Here is an 18,206-nt window from a genome sequence, read left to right as displayed (position 1 = left end):
ATTTGCGTTCGTGATCGGTGCTCTCTTCTTCTTCTTGAAATTTGACGAGGATGATGCGCACCGTGCATGCGGCTCAGCTCGCCCTCCTTATTCTTCAGGGCGTACTTGTGGGAGTCCGTGACTTCGAGTGATTAAACCACGACCTTCTCCCCAATGGAAAATAATATCTAAACAGATTTGTGATTTCACTTTCTACTTTGTGCGCAATAGTCACGTGCAAAGTTATTTCATAAGATAGTTCAATTTTATGAGTGAGCCATCCAAACGTTGTTTGGTATGGCGCCTCCTTAAAAAAAAGGAAAGAAAAAAAAACGTCGTTTGGTAGCCTTTCTCGATCATATGCTTTTGAATGGAAATGGTCCATCCACATAGTCATGCACATAGTTAATATTAGTGCTGAGTTGAGTTGTATGTTGTGTGGCGCGTGTGTTCATGTGTTGGTCCAACTTCTTTTTCCGAAACGCAATGCAGACATAGACCTTACATATATGCACGCGTACTTAGCCATATATTACATGCACACTCTACCCTACCCTATAAGCTGATAAGCACCTCAAAGAAATTGAGTCAGCAAATTCTTAAGGTTGACGAAGAGTTACTGCTATCGTATGACTATTGATGCTGCATGTTCTAGCGTCTAATACGTGCCTCTTCCTATTTTAATATAATCACATCTTTTAAAAAATATTGATGTTACGCGCGCCACATGATTTGAAATGGTAAGGACGCTTTCCATTCATTTTTCAAAGACAACGTTAGTCCGCGATGAGATGTTAGGGCGAAAACACACCGCCACCACCCAGCTCCAACAGAAACTCGCAACTCGTTTGATCCCCCACCGCCGAGGTGAACTCTTGTGCGCGTAGCATGATAGCGCTGCTGCTGCTTTTGCCGGTTTTCCAAGGAAGATCACTGCTGCGCTGCATGGTCGAGCCAGCTACCCCCCGGGCGGATGGATGGACATGGGCTGAGAAGGGAGCAAAGCGACCGTCACATGCCGCCGGGCGAGCTGGCAAGCGCGTGAGTCCGAGCGCGAGCAGCAGAGCGATGGGCACCCGGACCCGACCGGGGCGCCCCGTGCGCGCCGGCCACGCGACGCGGATCCCGAGGCGACCGACGGCCCCCGCGCCCCGACCAAAGCATCTCGCGATCCCATCCGATCGCGCCCTCTCCTCCCGGCGCCACACGTGGCTCGGCCACCATCGGTCGCACACCACCATTCCTGCATTCCATGACCTGCGCTAACTGAAGCTGAAGCTGAACATCTCTCTCTCTCTCTCTCTCTCTCTCTCTGCTTTGTTACTATTCGTCATGAGAATCGCTGCAGGCTGCAGCAGTTTCATTTCGGAAGAAAGAGTCACGGATTTGCTGCGTTTTGCGAAATCTTCATGCTTGAGGTCACGAGAAAGCTGTGGAAATAGGCCGCTGGTCATGTAAATCCGTTTGAGCTCAACTGGTGCGTTGTTAGATTTGATTTTTTTTTTCAAGGCAGCTATTAAAAAAACTTTTGATACTTGATAATTAAAATAGAAAATACCATACGCACAAACTTATACATATAGCTATACTACAAGCTTAGCCACGTACGTACGTCCAATGCAATTTGGACGACACGAGTCTGGGGGAAAATAAATATAAGATGAAAACAACACGACTTGTTGATTTTGTAGGTTTGGCGTGTGGTCCCGTTTATTTAGTTCCTTTTGAGAGAAAACAAAAGAGCTTGTTAGAGAAGAGAAGGCCAACGAGACAGCAATGGATATAATGGTATAATGATGCAGCAAATCGTGCGCAAAATATCATTACCCCTGGCACTTTGGGTTGTGCAACTGAAAAGTAATAATAAACAATTAATTAATCCACTAACCAGGAGTTAGTACTACTAGTAGGCAGTGGTACTTGCTTGAGATGCAGAGCTGCCTTGACTGCCTTTCTCTCTCCCTAGGTCCCTACCCTTTCTCTCTCTATTTAGTTGTTTTGCCCCCATGTCAGCTGCAGTCTGGGGGAATCTGAGCCTGCTGCTCACCTGAGAGCCTGTGGGGAGGCAAACGCTGCAGAGCTTGCAGAGAGGGGGAGAGGAGGGGGGGAGAAGAACTGTGCCGATTTTGCCCCCCGGTTCGTCGTTACCCTTGCTTTGGAGGGATCTGAGCTGAGCTGAGCTGCTGCGAAAGGTGAGTGACCGGATGAACCTGTGGTGCTGGTTGGGGTTCCCTTTCCCCGCAAGATTTTCTGAGGCGAAATTCTCTCTTCCTTTCCCCTCCTCCCCCTTCTGCTGCTTCTTTTCCTCCCAGCCTTTTTTTCAGCTGTAGACTCTGCTGATCATGATGGTGGTGGTGATGGTGGCTGTGCAGCGGAAAGGCTTCTCGTGCTAGTGGAGGCGGCGTGAAATTTCACCCACAAAAGGCTGTCGCGGTGGGTGGGAATTGCTCAATTCCGCTGAGATTCTTGCCTCCGGGTAGCCGTGGGAGGTGAAGATGATTACTTTCGTGGACTCGGCGGCCATGGAGCGGGAGCGGGAGAGCGACAAGTGCATGGACCCGCAGCTGTGGCACGCCTGCTCCGGCGGCATGGTCCAGATGCCGGCGGTGCACTCCAAGGTGTACTACTTCCCGCAGGGCCACGCGGAGCACGCGCAGGGCCCCGTCGAGCTCCCCGCCGGCCAGGTCCCGGCCCTCGTCCTCTGCCGCGTCGCTGCCGTCCGCTTCATGGCCGATCCGGACACCGACGAGGTCTTCGCCAAGATCCGCCTCGCCCCCGTCCGGCCCAACGAGTCCGGATACGCTGCCGACGCCGAAGACGCCATTGGCGCCGCCGCGGGCGGGCAGGAGGACAAGCCCGCGTCGTTCGCCAAGACGCTCACGCAGTCCGACGCCAACAACGGCGGGGGTTTCTCCGTGCCGCGCTACTGCGCCGAGACCATCTTCCCGCGGCTGGACTACTCGGCCGATCCCCCCGTCCAGACCGTGCTCGCCAAGGACGTGCACGGCGTGGTCTGGAAGTTCCGGCACATCTACCGCGGCACGCCTCGCCGCCACCTCCTCACCACCGGGTGGAGCACCTTCGTGAACCAGAAGAAGCTCGTCGCCGGGGACTCGATCGTGTTCATGAGGACGGAGAACGGGGACCTCTGCGTCGGCATCCGGCGCGCCAAGAAAGGCGGCATCGGAGGGCCGGAGTTCCTGCATCAGCCGCCTCCGCCGGGCGGCAATTACGGGGGATTCTCTATGTTCTTGAGAGGAGACGAGGACGGCAACAAGATGATGGCCACGAGGGGAAAGGTCAGAGTGCGGGTGCGGCCGGAGGAGGTCGTCGAGGCATCTAAACTCGCCGTGAGTGGCCAACCCTTTGAGGTGGTTTACTACCCGAGGGCGAGCACGCCGGAGTTCTGCGTGAAGGCGGGGGCTGTCCGAGCGGCGATGCGCACCCAGTGGTGCGCCGGCATGAGGTTCAAGATGGCCTTTGAGACGGAGGACTCGTCCAGGATCAGCTGGTTCATGGGCACGGTCTCGGCCGTGCAGGTGGCTGACCCCATCAGATGGCCCAACTCACCTTGGAGGCTTCTTCAGGTAGATCTCCATAACTGTCAATGTACTCTCAAGGACGGCATCTCAAAATTCCATCATCTTACTCTACTTGATGCTTAGGAGTGTGCAGAGTTTTTTCACAAATCACAATGCTGATCACTTGTTTGGGATGGCTTTTGCAGGTCGCTTGGGATGAACCGGACTTGTTACAGAACGTGAAGAGGGTGAGCCCATGGCTGGTTGAGCTTGTCTCGAACATGCCAGCCATTCATCTTTCTCCTTTCTCGCCACCTCGGAAGAAGCTGTGCGTTCCATTGTACCCAGAGCTTCCGCTCGAGGGCCAGTTTCCGACACCGATGTTCCATGGGAGCCCTCTTGGCCGTGGGGTTGGTCCTATGTGCTATTTCCCGGATGGCACTCCTGCAGGCATACAGGGAGCCAGGCATGCTCAATTTGGTATATCTTTATCAGATCTCCACCTTAACAAACTGCAGTCGAGTCTGTCACCTCACGGGCTTCACCATCTCGATCACGGCATGCAGCCGAGGATCGCAGCTGGGCTTATCATCGGCCATCCGGCAGCTCGAGATGATATCTCGTGCTTGCTGACCATTGGCACCCCACAGAACAAGAAATCAGATGTCAAGAAGGCGCCGCCGCAATTGATGCTATTCGGGAAGCCAATACTCACTGAGCAGCAGATATCATTAGGTACTGCTGGGGGCTTCCCGCTGTCAACTCCTAAAAAGAGCCCTTCTGATGACAATGCCGAAAAGACAGTGAGCAACTCCGATATTTCAAGCCCCGGAAGCAATCAAGATGGCACGTCCAGTGGAGGAGCCCCATCGTGCCAAGATAACAAGGTACTTGATCTCGGGTTGGAAACCGGGCACTGCAAGGTATTCATGCAGTCAGAGGATGTTGGGCGCACACTTGACCTCTCTGATGTTGGGTCATATGAGGAGCTATATCAGAGGCTTGCTGACATGTTTGGTATTGAGAAAGCTGAGTTGATGAGTCATGTTTTCTACCGTGATGCATCTGGGGCACTGAAACACACTGGAGATAAGCCTTTCAGGTTCGTATGATTCTGGATTAAAATGTTTGTTTCTGTTCAACATTAGATTTGTTTCATGAATCGAATTAGATGTGTTGTCTTTTGTATTCACAAATAAAATAACTAGACCGTAGCACAATACATGCCTAGCTACCATCTTTCAAGTTTCCTGATACTTTACGCTGCAATGTGTATTTGATAGCCTCGACAAGCTGAGCATTACTAGTGTCCTTGTGTCCATGACCGTGCTAGACTTCTCAATTAGTACTACAATTTTTTTGTTAGAATTTACCAATTAGTACTATATCTAGACACAGTTATCCTGCAGTACCAAACTCTAGGTGTTCATTCCTTGGAAGCATCCTTATGGTACTTTGACTTAAATTGCTTCAAGCTAGGACTAGGACAATAGTGCATCCAGGCAGTTGGAGGACCCATCATTACCAAGTCTCATCTTCTGCAAAATTTATTTTTGTTTTTTGAATTCCCACATTGTCTGCTCAGGCTATACTAGTGAGCTCAAATTTTTTTCTGAATAATTTGCAGTGAGTTCACGAAAACCACTCGGAGGCTGACCATACTAACGGACACGGCAAGCAGCGATAGCTTAGCGAGGTAGGGGAATGGAAGAAGCTCTCGTCACTTGTACAGCTGGAGGAGCGTGGTGGCAAATTTCCACTTCCAATTGCTGGTGCAATTTCAAAGAGGAGAGGCAGTTTCAGTTTGGTTTTCCGTCGATTGGAGCTCCCGGAACGGGACCGAGTGCGTGTAATCATCGCAGGACCCATAATTTTACCGGCAGATTTGCCGGATTAGCTCTACGCCCTATTGTCGTTTGAAGTGATCATCGCTGTTGCATCTGATCACTGATGATATTGTCATGGATGTACTCTGCCACGAAACCGTTGCTTTGCGAATGCGATTCCTGAAAGTTTTGGGAAGGTGTTTGGTTGGGTGGTTGGTTGGTTGGTTGGTTGTCTGAAAATTCTGAAATCTCTGTTCCGTGACTCTGTCTGTACCTCCGTCTAATAAAAGGCATGCCGTGCTTCAGGATGGACTGGCGGCATAGGTTGGCTTGGTTTTCACATCAAATTCTCAGTTCTTTTTTCCACCGTCAGTAACCAGTTGCTGTCGGTTGTTTTCAGCCGTGTCGCCTTGCTGCTCTGTAAGAATGTTTCGACTTTCGACAGTGTACTAGTAGTCATGACGTACCAGTGTCTTCTGCTTCTGCCGTCGCTGCCGGGGGGAAATCCTACGGAGATCGCGGGTGTACAGCCCCGGACAAGGAGAGGGACGGCCAGCCGCAGCCATGGAGATGTAGCGAGTCGATGCGTGTCCCGACCCCGGCCTGTGATACGGCAGAGGCGATCAGCCAGGCCGCCGTGCGCGTGTACCGTCACCGAGCCGCCCCCGGCGGCCGGCGCTGTGATCCAGTCCTCTACTCCTCTCTACGCTTTCACCTTTTACTGCCACTTCCGTTCTCCGGGCCGCAGCGCTGAGTGCCCCTGGGATCGCGTACAGGCGGCCGTGCTCCTTGCGTACATGGCTTGCGCTCCGTAATTCCGTTCCGCAGTGATCTCTTTCCGCGGGGGTGAAGTACCCTGCTACCTTCACTTTATATCCTCTCGGGTTCATCTGCACGGGTGGAAAGTGTAAATGGTAGCGTTGGGCAGAAAGAAGGTAGGTACGCTCGATCTCGATCCGTATTCTTTTTTAACGAACCTTTGCATGTGTAAAAAGTACTAAAAAAGGTGCAACAGTAAGTACATGTCTTTTTACTGTGATGAATACATTCAGGGAAAAAAAATGCTCGCTTTTTTTTTGTTGTTTGGTCCCTCTGGGAAGCAAAGCAAATTAAGCAAGCAAGAAGCAACCGGATGAGGTGTTTTTCCTGGTGTTTTTTACCATTTTCAGCTGCGCGCCGCCTTTTACCCTCTCCAAGACTGAAGACTCCAACCAGCCTGCACTGCTGATCGCTCAATCTTTGGCATATCTGCCGTGCTCCTCATGTACGATCACGCGTTTGATCTCGAAGACATTTCCGCGAGCGCGAGGTGATCGGGCTTCGCACGCACGTACCAGTACGGCTCTGCATTCTCGTTACCGGCCGCCATCCTCTGCACACTGGTACGGTGAAAAGGTAGAAAGGTGAACTACTGAAGAGTACCGGCACAGTGAAACCTCGGCGAATCTACAGGCAGCCGTGTCGCGAGCGAGCGCCGCTGTACCTGTACCTGTACGGAGTTTGGAATTCAGAAAACTGCAGGGACGTACGTGCAAGCACGCCATCCCCCCATCCATGCAGGGCTCTCGCACGCACGGTCGTCGCACGGGCGCACGACGGCACGAGACAGAACTAGCTAGCAGCTAGCTGGCCGGGTCTGGCTACGTTGATGAGTGCCGCGAGGAGAAGCAACGCCCGGCCGGCCGGCCGGCCGGCGTTGTTGAATCCCGCGACGCGACGTACCCGGCTACAGTGGTCGCCGCCCGCCGCCGCCGCCCCGGACGCTTGTCCCTGCGGCGGTGGCGTGGCCCGCTGGCTCTCTCTAGCTTCCGGCCGCCGCACGGCGCGTACGTGCCCGTCTCCGGCGCCAACGGTTCGCGCCACATGCGTCGACGTCTGGCGGATGGTACGCGCGGCGCTGTTTCGTGGTCAAAAATAATAACGGAACGAACCGCTAGCTGCATGCTGCTCCTGATAGCGATGTCGAGATGTGAGAAGGACGCTCGACCAGAACACGCCAGAACGGCAGCTGATGCCATGCAGCTTGGTTCTCCGTCGTCGTGGGCGTTGGCGTTGTGTGTCGGCGAGCGCGAGTGGTGGCGGCCGCGAGTGGCGTCGCTTTCTGCTTGGCTGGTGTCGACTAGATGTCGTGTCGTCGTGTCCGGACTCCGGATCGGGCAGCTTACTAATGGCGCGTTCCTTTGGTCCCTCTGCTAGTCAGGCTGCTAGCGACGGCCAGAAACGGCGATGCTTTCCCGTTGGGAACCAGGAAAGGGAAGGAAAAAGGCTGGCTATGCCGCTGGGGATGGACATTGTCACGTGCTATGGTTGACGATGCAAGAGACTACAAGTGCCTAGTGGGGTGAGAAATTCTCTCTCGCGCTGATGCAAAGCCGAGCAGTGACAGCGAGCGAGACTGGCAAATAATCCGTTCCGGCAGAGGCGATTCTACACGGACAAGCCATGAACCGTCGGATTTCTTGTAGTATAGTGTACTAGTATGGACCAACAAGTCCGTCATGGCGCCATCGCAGAAAAGGTGAATCAACACATCATGGGATGCCAAAGCCGAACGAGCAGTCAGGCTCAGTCAGCAAGTGCAGGGTGCTTAATCGGGTCGCGAATAACCACCACCACCAATGCAACCAGCCCACATGTCGGGTTACCGAATCGACCAATGGCGCGGCAGCTTGGCGTGCGGATCCCGCGTTCCACCCGAGCCGAGAGCGAGGGGTCGAGGCAGCGACGCGGAGCGCGCTCTCGATCGGTCGAGAACTCGATGCGGGATACGGCGGGGTGGAGCGGATCGGGGCTCCGGCCGGCGGCCGCGCGCGGCGAGTCCGCCACGTACGGCGACGTGCAGCGTGCACCCGTGCGTGCGTGGCTGCGTGCCCGGCACGGACACGGTTGCCCGTTCCGTCACGGGAGCGGCCTAGCTATCTACGCAACTGACGTACCACACGTGCGGCCGGCGCGGTGCAACGTCACGAATTTTGGTTGAAAGCTATGAAACAAGTCTGCGGTAGTTCAAAACTGGAATTGGCACAATGTCGCGAAGTGGCCGCCTTCGCTCAATTTGGGTCAAACCTTGATGCTGCGACTCTGGCATTACCCAATAGAGGTGCAAGGCTTACAGGGAACCGTGGAAGAGAGAGTCCTTGGTAGTCTACTAGTTGCTACTATAACCTCATCCAAGTGCTTGGAGTGTAGTATCATGCATGCTCGTGGCAACGTACGCTAGCACCGCGACAATATGTACACATCACCCTTTGCTTCTAAAAAACAGAGAGGTCAAAGTAGCAGAGGTACCTAATAAACCAAATATCTGCGTGGCATGATAGAGACGTCAAAGTAGTACTTAAACAGGAGCAGTGGTGGACCTAGGATTTTTGATTTTGGAGTAGAGTATTCCCTACCTCCAAAGAAAACAAAAATCCGATGAAGAAAAATCTTCAACCGAATAGGATACCAGATGCATGTCTGGGGTGGCGCTGTGCCGCCATGGCTTGTCTACAGGCTAGCGCCGCAGCCGTTGGAAGCCGCCACGCGATTCCGGGTGCTCGTCGCTCTCATTTGCGCTCACAGCTCACTCCTGTGTTGCAAATTGAGGGTTTTTGTTTCGGTGATTCGAAGGATAAAGGTTATTTGGTCGACCTGATGCCCGATGAGGCGATGCAAACATGCGTTGCGAGGCTGCGACATGGAGTGCCGTGTGGTGGTGTTGTGGACGGATGGTGCTAAAGATGGATCGAGTTTGGCCAAGCGTTATTAGGCCTGTTAGCTGCTGGGAAGGTTATTTGGCTTAGAATGGCCGAAGAGACAAAGATATACCTCATTTGTAACAAATATAGCTCATTTGTGACAATGCATATGTATATGCGTATCATATACTTGATCTTTTGGCAGGTGAGTAGGGTATTCCCGGGAATACCCGGGAATCAATACTAGGTCCGCCAGTGTTAAACAGAACAACTGAACAAGAACGAGGTAAGTTGTAAGACCAGAGAAGTTAACATCAGCTAGGGGCCGGGCCTGGCCGGCCGTCCGTTCCAATGTCAATCTGTCCTGCACCAATGAACTGAGGATTAGTCGTACTCTCACTACGTACTCAGGCTGTTTGGCACGGCTCAAATTCCAAGATCCATAATTTGGAGTTTTAGGACAAAATTATGTGGCCCAAAAACATACTCCCTCTGTTTTGAAATACTCCAGCACAAAATACATAATTTGGAGTTTTAGGACAAAATTATGTGGCACAATAACATACGCCCTCTGTTTTGAAATACTAGATAGATGTAGTTTAGGATGAACTAATAATTAGATTGTTCTAAACGCTATTATATACTCAATCAAATATCTTTAGTGTGCATCTCTCCCGCTTTAAGAATTTCTGCTCCAAAAGTTCCCAGAGGTGGAGTAGGTACACCGAAGACATTTAGCTGAGCAATTTTTGTTAGTGTTTTAGGTTAAAATTATATACTTATAGATCATTTCATTTTCTATTGCAAACTTCGAATTCTATATCGAGGAAGAAGGGTACACATCGGGATTAGGATACTGGTCGGTCCTGATAGGTGGGCCCGCCTGACCACGCCGTGCGGGCTAAGGCATGAAGATATGTGGAGCACAAGTTCGGAGTCCGGGTGAACGGATTCTGCTAGGATATGACGGGATACTTGCTGTAAATCGACTCAGATTGCTTTCCATGTAACAACCGACTAGAATTAGATACTATCCGATCGTAACCCTAGGTCAACGGCTAGGGGCGCCCTCCAAGGACACATAAACTCTTTGCACTTACAATTAGCAATACAATCCACCAGAACACAAGACGTGGTGTATTACTCTTTGAAGGTCCGAACATGTCTAAACCTTGCATTTCTATGTTACCATTCGAGTTCTTAATCTTAGGATCTCCCTCACCTATAAATCTACCACCTGAGTAACCTCCTAATGGACTGCCGGTCACTAGATCCGACGTATATAAATCTTAGAGCTACAAAATTGTACAATACTAAACATGCCCCTTATATTAGATACATAACCTTGTGGTCGTGACCAAATTACTTTACATGTAAAACAAACAAGTCGAGCTGTATATACAATGTTTTATACGAACATTCATATATATGGACAAACAGGGGATCTTTTAATTTGAAATCTGGCACACATCAAAAGATCACGACTAAAAAGTCCTTTGTTGCAAGACATGTACCACGGTCCACGGCCGTTTTATACTAATAGTAGGCCGTGGAATAGTATACAGCAGTACCCGGCCGGCCGGCCGTCATGATGACATGAAGTTTGACATTGGTATGTGCTATACTATACAGGTAGGTATGTATTTGTACGATTACACGACGTACTCTCTCCGGCGCTACTCGCTGGCTTGATAATTGGCTCTTTCAACGTGGCGTAGTAGTAGAACAAGCTCTGTCAACTCATGCAAAGAAAAACAATGCAGTACTGGTACTGGTCAAGAGTATTCGAATGAAAATAATAATAAACATGATAAAGTAAAAGGAAATCTGTATATGCATCGTTGTAACAAACACGCACACGGCGTAATGGCCGGTCAACCTGGCTCCGTCCATCCAATGCACCTAGGAGTCAGTACTACGAGCAGGGGATTAACGCCGCCATCACATTTGATTAATCATCAGACTCGGCCTCCCTTTCAGTGCCGGGATTGATCCGATTCATCATCCATCGAAACAAAACAAACAGGATCCGTGGTAGGCCCATGCATGCATCCGCTGCACGTCTCGGCAGATCCGAGGCGCGCTCGCGGGGGGTCGCTGGCGCGCACGGCGCGGTTGTCGCTGCACGCGCGGGTGCGCGGGCGTGCGGCCCGGCCGGACGTTGCGTCCCGGTCGTGCTTTCTTCACGCGCTCCGGCGAGAGGAAACCGCCGCCTGCTCTGCTCCTGTCTTGCGACTTGCGAGGGCGATGGGGTGCTCGTTGGCTGGGATCCCCAGGCGCATCGGGTTCGGTTTTCAGTTTTCAAACTTGGCGGGGGAGCTCTGCTCGCTTGGTGTTCAGTTTCAGCCGTGTTTTCCGTGACCAGATCTCGTACCAGCCACGGCGGTGGTCTACGAGAACGGCGTGTTGCGTACAAACTCTGCTCTGAAGAAGAAAGAGATGGAACGGGGTCGTTGACCATGCCACCGCGGGAGCTCCAACGTGGCACACGGAAGCCACGCTAGGAGCCCACCAGGAGCCCACTAAGGTTATCATCTTCTTCTTCCTCCCTCCGCTCCCTCCTCCGTTCCCCCGGCTAGCGGCGGCCGCGCCGCCCACCCACTGCCCGCCTCATTCCCTCTACCTACCCTTCCGAATCCCACAATGGTTGTCACCCCTATTGTCGACCGCCGCCCACGTACTGAAGATCCCATCCGATCGGCGGCACTCCGTGCCGCCTCACCTCCACCGCCCCTGACCTTCTTTTCTAAGGCCAGTGGCCATGAGAACCTTCGGAACCCGAAACCCTAACCCCGCCGACCTCGACCACCACCCACTCGCTCCTCCGAACAAACCTACCCAGCGGCGCAGGCCGTAGTGGCGGCGCTCAAAGAAGAGGAGGTGGCGGCGGTGGCAGGATCGGACGGTTTAAAACATCGATGTGGCAAGTAACTATCTGCCTTAGGTTTTCCGTGCCACCACGGTCTCGTTGTTGCTTGCATGCCAAGTTGGCGAGCGCCCGGTTTCGAGTGCTTCCCTAAACGTAAATGGGCCTTACGTTTAGGAAAGCCGCCACACGTTAGGCCCCTCACTCTCTAAAAAAACGTAAGGCCCATCAAAATTACTAAGGGCCCAAAGCTCAAATCGAGTAAAAAGGGCTGTCCAGTTTACTCCAGAATTTGATGGGTCTAGCTGTTTAAACCCATGATAGTACACTCTCGAACGGGGATGGTACAAGCCCAGTGGTTTAAGCCCACCAAGCTTCAAGATGAGGTTTTAAGCTGAACTTGAATAATTTCGAATTTCAACTCGATATTTTAGCACCTCTTTTTCCCAATCAAAGTGAGTATCTAATCGTTTTGGATTTTCTAAGTAATATTATGCATCTAAACATAGGGTATATCTAAGTGTATAATAAAATCTATGAATCTAATAAAATTAAAATGATTGTAATTTAGAACGGAGGGAGTACATGGGAAAACGAAGAAGTGATTTTGTTTTCACGTTACAAGTGAGATAGCGTGACTTAACGTGTAGGAAAAAACTTCTACCCCTACCGTAATTGTCATATTCAAAATCTCCCCTTCTTTCCAGCAAAAAATGAATGATTTTGTTTGCATTGCATGAGTTACTCAAGCTCCATGATGACTAAGCGGTTTTGGATACCCCCGCTAAAACTTTAGCACCTGTCACATCAGATGTTTGATACAGAGTATTAAATATAGTCTAATTACAAAACTAATTGCACAGATGGAGTCTAATTCGCGAGATGAATCTATTAAGCCTAATTAGTCCATGATTTGATGATGTGGTGCTACAATAACCATTTGCTAATGATGGATTAATTAATCTTAATAGATTTGTCTCGTGAATTAGACTCCATCTGTGCAATTAGTTTTGTACTTATCTCATGTTTAGTCCTCCTAATTAGCATCCGAACATCCGATGCGACTCTGCTAAATTTTAGCACCTCGTATCCAAACAAGATGTTCCTTTAAAAAATCGGAGTGGACTTTAGAGAAAAGCAAACAATAACAATAAATTACACATCACTTAGATCTTTAGTTAAAGAACCACCGTGTGAATTTAGGAATTTTCGGTGAACTCGTCGGAAACATATATGTACTGTGTACACCTCATAGAAATTAGAGGATCGATATGTATTCTTGATTTGAAATAACTCAAAATTTGAATACAGATAATTCAATTCAAGAAAGAGGGAAGGCGGCGGTGATGAGCCTGAAGTCCTGGACTTTCGCGAAACGTCCTCACAGTCATGGCGGTCGTCGCTTCGCCTCTAACGACAGCCACCCATCCACGGCGATCTACGGCCTCCTCGTCCTTCTGAAACCCTAGCCCACGCATCCACCCTCCATCGTCGCCGCCCGCTTCCGTCCTCACCCTCGCCGCCTCCACGCCCCAAACCCTAGACCCCTGCCGGCGCGGCCGATGGGCGCGGACGAGCAACCATCCCCGACGCGCAAACGCGACCGCGAGGAGGAGGAGCTCGCCGACGGGGGCGCCGCCGAGAAGCGCGCGCGCGCGGAGGGCGATTCGCTGCTGGGGCTCGCGAGCTACGAGGATGACGACGAGGAGGAAGTGGCCAGGGGCCAGGCAAATGGTCGTGGCGCAGACGGGGACGCGGAGGAGGGCGAGGACGATGACGATGAGGAGGACGATGTGAGGAGGGCTCCGGAGAGGAGGCCGAGGCAGGTGGAGCTGCGCCGTGACTGCCCTTACCTCGACACGGTGAACAGACAGGTACACTTACATTTCAGGCGTCAATTTGGTGTGGCTTGATGCGAATTAGCTTTGTTTAACACGCTCCATTTGTTCACAGCTCAAAAGTTACCTGAGATATACGAAGTACTAGTTAATAGTTGTAGCTGTCGAATTGCCAGTTGCTGATATTGTGCTCGAAATGTATATAACCTGTTTCATCTGAAACATAGCTGATTAAAATGTCCTAATGGTTTAAGCTACAATATAGAGCGAATGCCAATACTATGATTGGCATCCTAATAGCTCCTGATATTTAGCTCTGCCCTATGCCTGTTCATCTTGGTAAACTATCTAGTCCATGTAACATTTTTTAGTTACTTCTCATGGTACTTTACGGCTGAGTACATTTTGTGCTGCTTTGCAGGTCCTTGATTTTGATTTTGAGAAGTTCTGTTCAATCTCCCTGTCGAATTTGAATGTGTACGCGTGCTTGGTCTGTGGAAAGTATTTCCAAGGAAGAGGCTTGAAATCTCATGCATATACTCACAGTCTTGAAGCAGGCCATCATGTGTTCATTAATCTTCAAACCGAGAGGGCTTACTGTCTTCCTGATGGATATGAGATAAATGATCCATCATTAGAAGATATTCGGCATGTTCTCAACCCAAGGTGCTTCTCCATTGCTTCTAACATTGCATTCCAACAGCACTTGATTGCTTGGCAGCCAGTTTCAGGTTGCTAATTGATATACTGTTCTGATAGGTTCACGAGAGAGCAGGTTCTAAATCTTGACAAGAACAAGCAGTGGTCTAGAGCACTTGATGGCTCCAATTATCTGCCTGGAATGGTATGTACCCTAGAATTGTCTTGAGGACCCTTAGATGATCTCCCCGTGGGATGGTTTTACCTGCTGTACTTTGTTTGCTATGCAGTGGGATCTTTTTTATGCATCATTCCTTCACCAATTCTTATCAAATCTTTTTAAGTTCTGGAAAAGTTGTTTGTTTGTGTAACCTGAAATAGCAAGCAAATGCAGTTTTAATGATTCATTGCAGTACTAAGCTACTAACTGAAACTTAAATATGCTGTGGACTTGCATACAAACAACTGGACACCTGATTGTTCATGGAACCTTTTTTTTCTTCAGTCGATTTGTCTGATTGTATTATTCTGTTATACGAATTCCACTATGACGTATCTCAAGAATACGCTCTTATCCCACATGGGAATTTGTAGGCATTTGGTAAACTAGGACTTCGGTTATTGATGCTTTTTATCTTATCTAAATAATTACTGCTCTGCAGGTTGGTCTTAACAACATCAAGGAGACTGATTTTGTGAATGTCACAATACAGTCATTAATGAGAGTTACTCCTCTTAGAAATTTCTTTCTAATACCTGAAAATTATCAGCATAGCAAATCACCATTGGTCCATCGTTTTGGGGAATTGACACGCAAGATTTGGCATGCTAGGAACTTCAAGGGCCAGGTTAGTTTGTTAAATCAGTTTGCAGCATGTTTTGTGCTATCCCTTTACATCAGTGACGGAGCCAGTAGGGGGGCTGGCAGGGGCCATGACCCCTCTCATGATCCTGTTTTCTCTACTAAAACCTTTGAACTTAGAAGAACTTTACTGCATGTTTTAGTATTTAGTCCAAATAATTTTGCTAGCCCCCCTATTCTTGCTATCCAGCTCCATCGCTTTACGTCAACACATATCTCTGAACAAATAACATGACATCTTGTTTTCTGTTCAGGTTAGCCCTCATGAGTTTCTGCAAGCAGTTATGAAAGCGAGTAACAAGCGCTTTCAGATCGGTGTACAGTCAGATCCTGTGGAATTTATGTCATGGCTTTTGAATACACTGCATGCGAAACTAAAAAGCTCAAAGAAGAAAAACAGAAGCATAATACATGATTGCTTTCAGGTTAGCTTTTCTGGATATAAACTGCGTAATTCATATCACTTCAGCAACTTATTATGGTCATATTGAAATCACTGTTGTTGCAGGGAGAACTTGAAGTTGTTAAAGAGGTTCACAGGAAGCATATAATGGAAAAAACGGAGGATGGTGATGAGTTGAATGGTGATGCAAGTTCAGTGGTTGGAACAGATGGTATTGTCACTGAAACATCTAAGGTGCCATTCTTGATGCTCGGTCTTGACCTACCACCTCCACCTCTTTTCAAAGACGCCATGGAGAAAAATATCATCCCACAGGTATGTCTTGCACAAGTACCGATGTATTTTTTTGGTTATAATCTCATGTGGATCTTTACCTTGATGTTTATAGGTGTAGAACTCTAGCATGATAATGTGTGCTACTAAGATTTCTGGGATTGATGATGTGAGAACCAAGTAAACAGTGTTAGTGTGTTACACAGTTACAACTAGCTTGAGTATTTAACATGTCAGTGAGGCTTTGCTCCCATGTCTGAATTGCTAGGACCATTGTGGGAGGGTGTTTCTCAATTTTCTTACACTTCAAGGCTTACATATAAGATTATCTTTTGATGAGCTGCGAGAATATGTGTTACATAAATGTCATGCTGAGAGCTTCAAACTTAGGGGGTGTTTGGGAGACAGGGGCTAAACTTTAGCCCTGTCACATCGGATGTTCGGATGCTAATTAGGACGACTAAATATGAGCTAATTACAAAACTAATAGCAGAACCCCTAGGCTAAATCGCGAGACGAATCTATTAAGCCTAATTAATCCATCATTAGCGAATGGTTGCTGTAGCACCACATTGTCAAATCATGGACTAATTAGGCTTAATAGATTCGTCTCGCGATTTAGCCTAGGGGTTGTGCAATTATTTTTGTAATTAACCAATGTTTAATACTCCTAATTAGTGTCCAAACATCCGATGTGACAGGAGCTAAATTTTAGCCCCTGTGTGCCAAACACCCCCTTAGTGTAACCCCGCGCTTCTAGTTTTGTTCTTGTTCAGTACAAAAGATGCTTGCTCTTGCAGTCTTTTGTGTGAGTTCTTTTGTACACTCCTATCTGCTCCTTGCCATTCCGTTTAAATTTCCATGAAGCATGGGCATGCTTACAGAGTATCTGTATGCTAGTACAAACACCAGAACTGCAAAGGCTGCACCTAGAGCTTTTGGGTCTCATGGTTGATCACCTCCATAGCGTCTAACTGATTTTATTCTAGAATTACATTTACTGAAGGAATATCTTCAATTTACACACCCTATGAAGCCTTGGCATTTCTTTCTGTGCTGCTTTTTTAAGCATTAGATGTTCTGTTCTTGTTTGTTATGGCTGGGTATATTAGAACTCTAAATCTATCAATACTGTTCAGGTACCATTGTTTAACATACTGAAGAAGTTTGATGGTGAGACTGTGACAGAGGTTGTCCGTCCATCCATTGCTCGGATGAGGTACCGAGTCACTAGACTACCAAAGTATCTGATCCTTCACATGCGACGGTTTACCAAAAATAACTTCTTCGTTGAGAAAAACCCTACTCTAGGTGAGATTTTGTGCTCACTTGATTATACATGTTGCTGGCAACTTACTTGTTCTAAGAGGTTTTAATATTTGATGTGACAGTAAATTTTCCTGTGAAGAACTTGGAATTGAAGGATTACATTCCATTACCCAAGCCTAAAGAGAATCATAAGATACGTTCGAAGTATGACCTTATAGCGAACATTGTCCATGACGGCAAGCCAGGCGAAGGATGCTACAGAGTATTTGTTCAGCGGAAATCAGAAGAGGCCTGGTACGTTCCTCAGCTAACATGGAATTGTTTTTATGAGTGTAAATATGGTAGCCCCGATTTAATTGTTTGATAATCGTCACCTCAGGTATGAGATGCAGGATCTCCATGTTACTGAGACTCTCCCTCAGATGGTAGCTCTTTCAGAAGCCTACATGCAAATATATGAGCAGCATGAATGAGTGGCAGTGGTCATTGTGTAGCCTTCCATGGCCGGTCTTTTTGCTTAACAGAGATCAGAATGTTGCGAACTAATCCTTATCTTTGGAGCAATTTTTCGGGGGAAGAATCTGGTAGTTCTTTGCACATGTTCAAACTTAATTACTTGAGAAGTAGAGCTTGATGAACTGTACTGGGTTTTAGTCTGATGCTTCAGATACAAAAACATCATGTATTTTCTTAGAGCTGCTTTGGATGCCCCCTGATTAGAGAGGAAAAATTTCCCTTCCTATTGTAGTGCAGCTTGTACCTGTTAATTATTTCGCTTGCAACAGCTACAGTACTCGTAACGATTGAAGCTGATAAGGTAATTTTTATATGCAACAGGACAGAGTGATAATCTGTCATGGATACCATATCTTTTAAGTATACCGCGATTATGGATGAAGTTGCTGGATTGCTGCAATGCTATAGATGTATTGATTTGCAAGTATTGTATGATTGAAGTTCTGTGTCGTGGTATGCGAATGCGATGATGTGGTTTGCGGCACCATCATATTTTTCTGCTACTGCTAGCAGGGCTGCAGTTCTCATTTTGGG

The 18,206-nt window shown here is 48.7% G+C and overlaps 2 protein-coding genes across 4 annotated transcripts; both read left to right on the top strand.

Moving 5' to 3' along the window:
• The first annotated feature begins 1,922 nt into the window (after nt 1-1,922).
• On the top strand, nt 1,923-5,522 carry LOC117852829 (auxin response factor 18). Of its 3 annotated transcripts, none has more exons than XM_034735110.2 (4): nt 1,923-2,171; nt 2,352-3,566; nt 3,707-4,602; nt 5,128-5,522. In XM_034735110.2, the coding sequence occupies exons 2-4, from the start codon at nt 2,475-2,477 to the stop codon at nt 5,198-5,200; spliced, it is 2,061 nt and encodes a 686-aa protein (XP_034591001.1). In that variant the 5' UTR covers nt 1,923-2,171; nt 2,352-2,474; the 3' UTR covers nt 5,201-5,522. The 3 variants fall into 3 exon arrangements, with proteins under 3 accessions (XP_034591001.1, XP_034591002.1, XP_034591000.1); XM_034735111.2 differs by having other exon boundaries at nt 2,292-3,566; XM_034735109.2 differs by lacking the exon at nt 1,923-2,171 and having other exon boundaries at nt 2,178-3,566.
• Nucleotides 5,523-13,233: 7,711 nt separating this feature from the next.
• LOC117851526 (uncharacterized) lies at nt 13,234-17,990 on the top strand. The gene is made up of 9 exons (XM_034733354.2): nt 13,234-13,746; nt 14,132-14,376; nt 14,470-14,554; nt 15,012-15,197; nt 15,466-15,636; nt 15,720-15,929; nt 17,027-17,198; nt 17,279-17,450; nt 17,536-17,990. Exons 1-9 carry the CDS (start codon nt 13,435-13,437, stop codon nt 17,627-17,629), a joined length of 1,647 nt encoding a protein of 548 aa, XP_034589245.1. The 5' UTR covers nt 13,234-13,434; the 3' UTR covers nt 17,630-17,990.
• Nucleotides 17,991-18,206: the final 216 nt, after the last annotated feature.

This window comes from Setaria viridis, chromosome 4 (assembly GCF_005286985.2).
Source record: "Setaria viridis chromosome 4, Setaria_viridis_v4.0, whole genome shotgun sequence".
NCBI classification, from domain to species: Eukaryota; Viridiplantae; Streptophyta; class Magnoliopsida; order Poales; family Poaceae; genus Setaria; species Setaria viridis.
Note: the sequence above shows the minus strand (reverse complement) of the source record. Positions and strands in the feature narration are given on the sequence as shown.

Coding starts and splice junctions, on each gene's coding strand:
- LOC117852829 (XM_034735110.2), top strand. CDS start 2,475: ATGATTACTTTCGTGGACTCGGCGGCCATGGAGCGGGAGCGGGAGAGC. Junction 3,567..3,706: donor CACCTTGGAGGCTTCTTCAG/GTAGATCTCCAT, acceptor TGGCTTTTGCAG/GTCGCTTGGGATGAACCGGA. Junction 4,603..5,127: donor ACTGGAGATAAGCCTTTCAG/GTTCGTATGATT, acceptor AATAATTTGCAG/TGAGTTCACGAAAACCACTC.
- LOC117851526 (XM_034733354.2), top strand. CDS start 13,435: ATGGGCGCGGACGAGCAACCATCCCCGACGCGCAAACGCGACCGCGAG. Junction 14,555..15,011: donor CCAATTATCTGCCTGGAATG/GTATGTACCCTA, acceptor ACTGCTCTGCAG/GTTGGTCTTAACAACATCAA. Junction 15,198..15,465: donor CTAGGAACTTCAAGGGCCAG/GTTAGTTTGTTA, acceptor TTTTCTGTTCAG/GTTAGCCCTCATGAGTTTCT.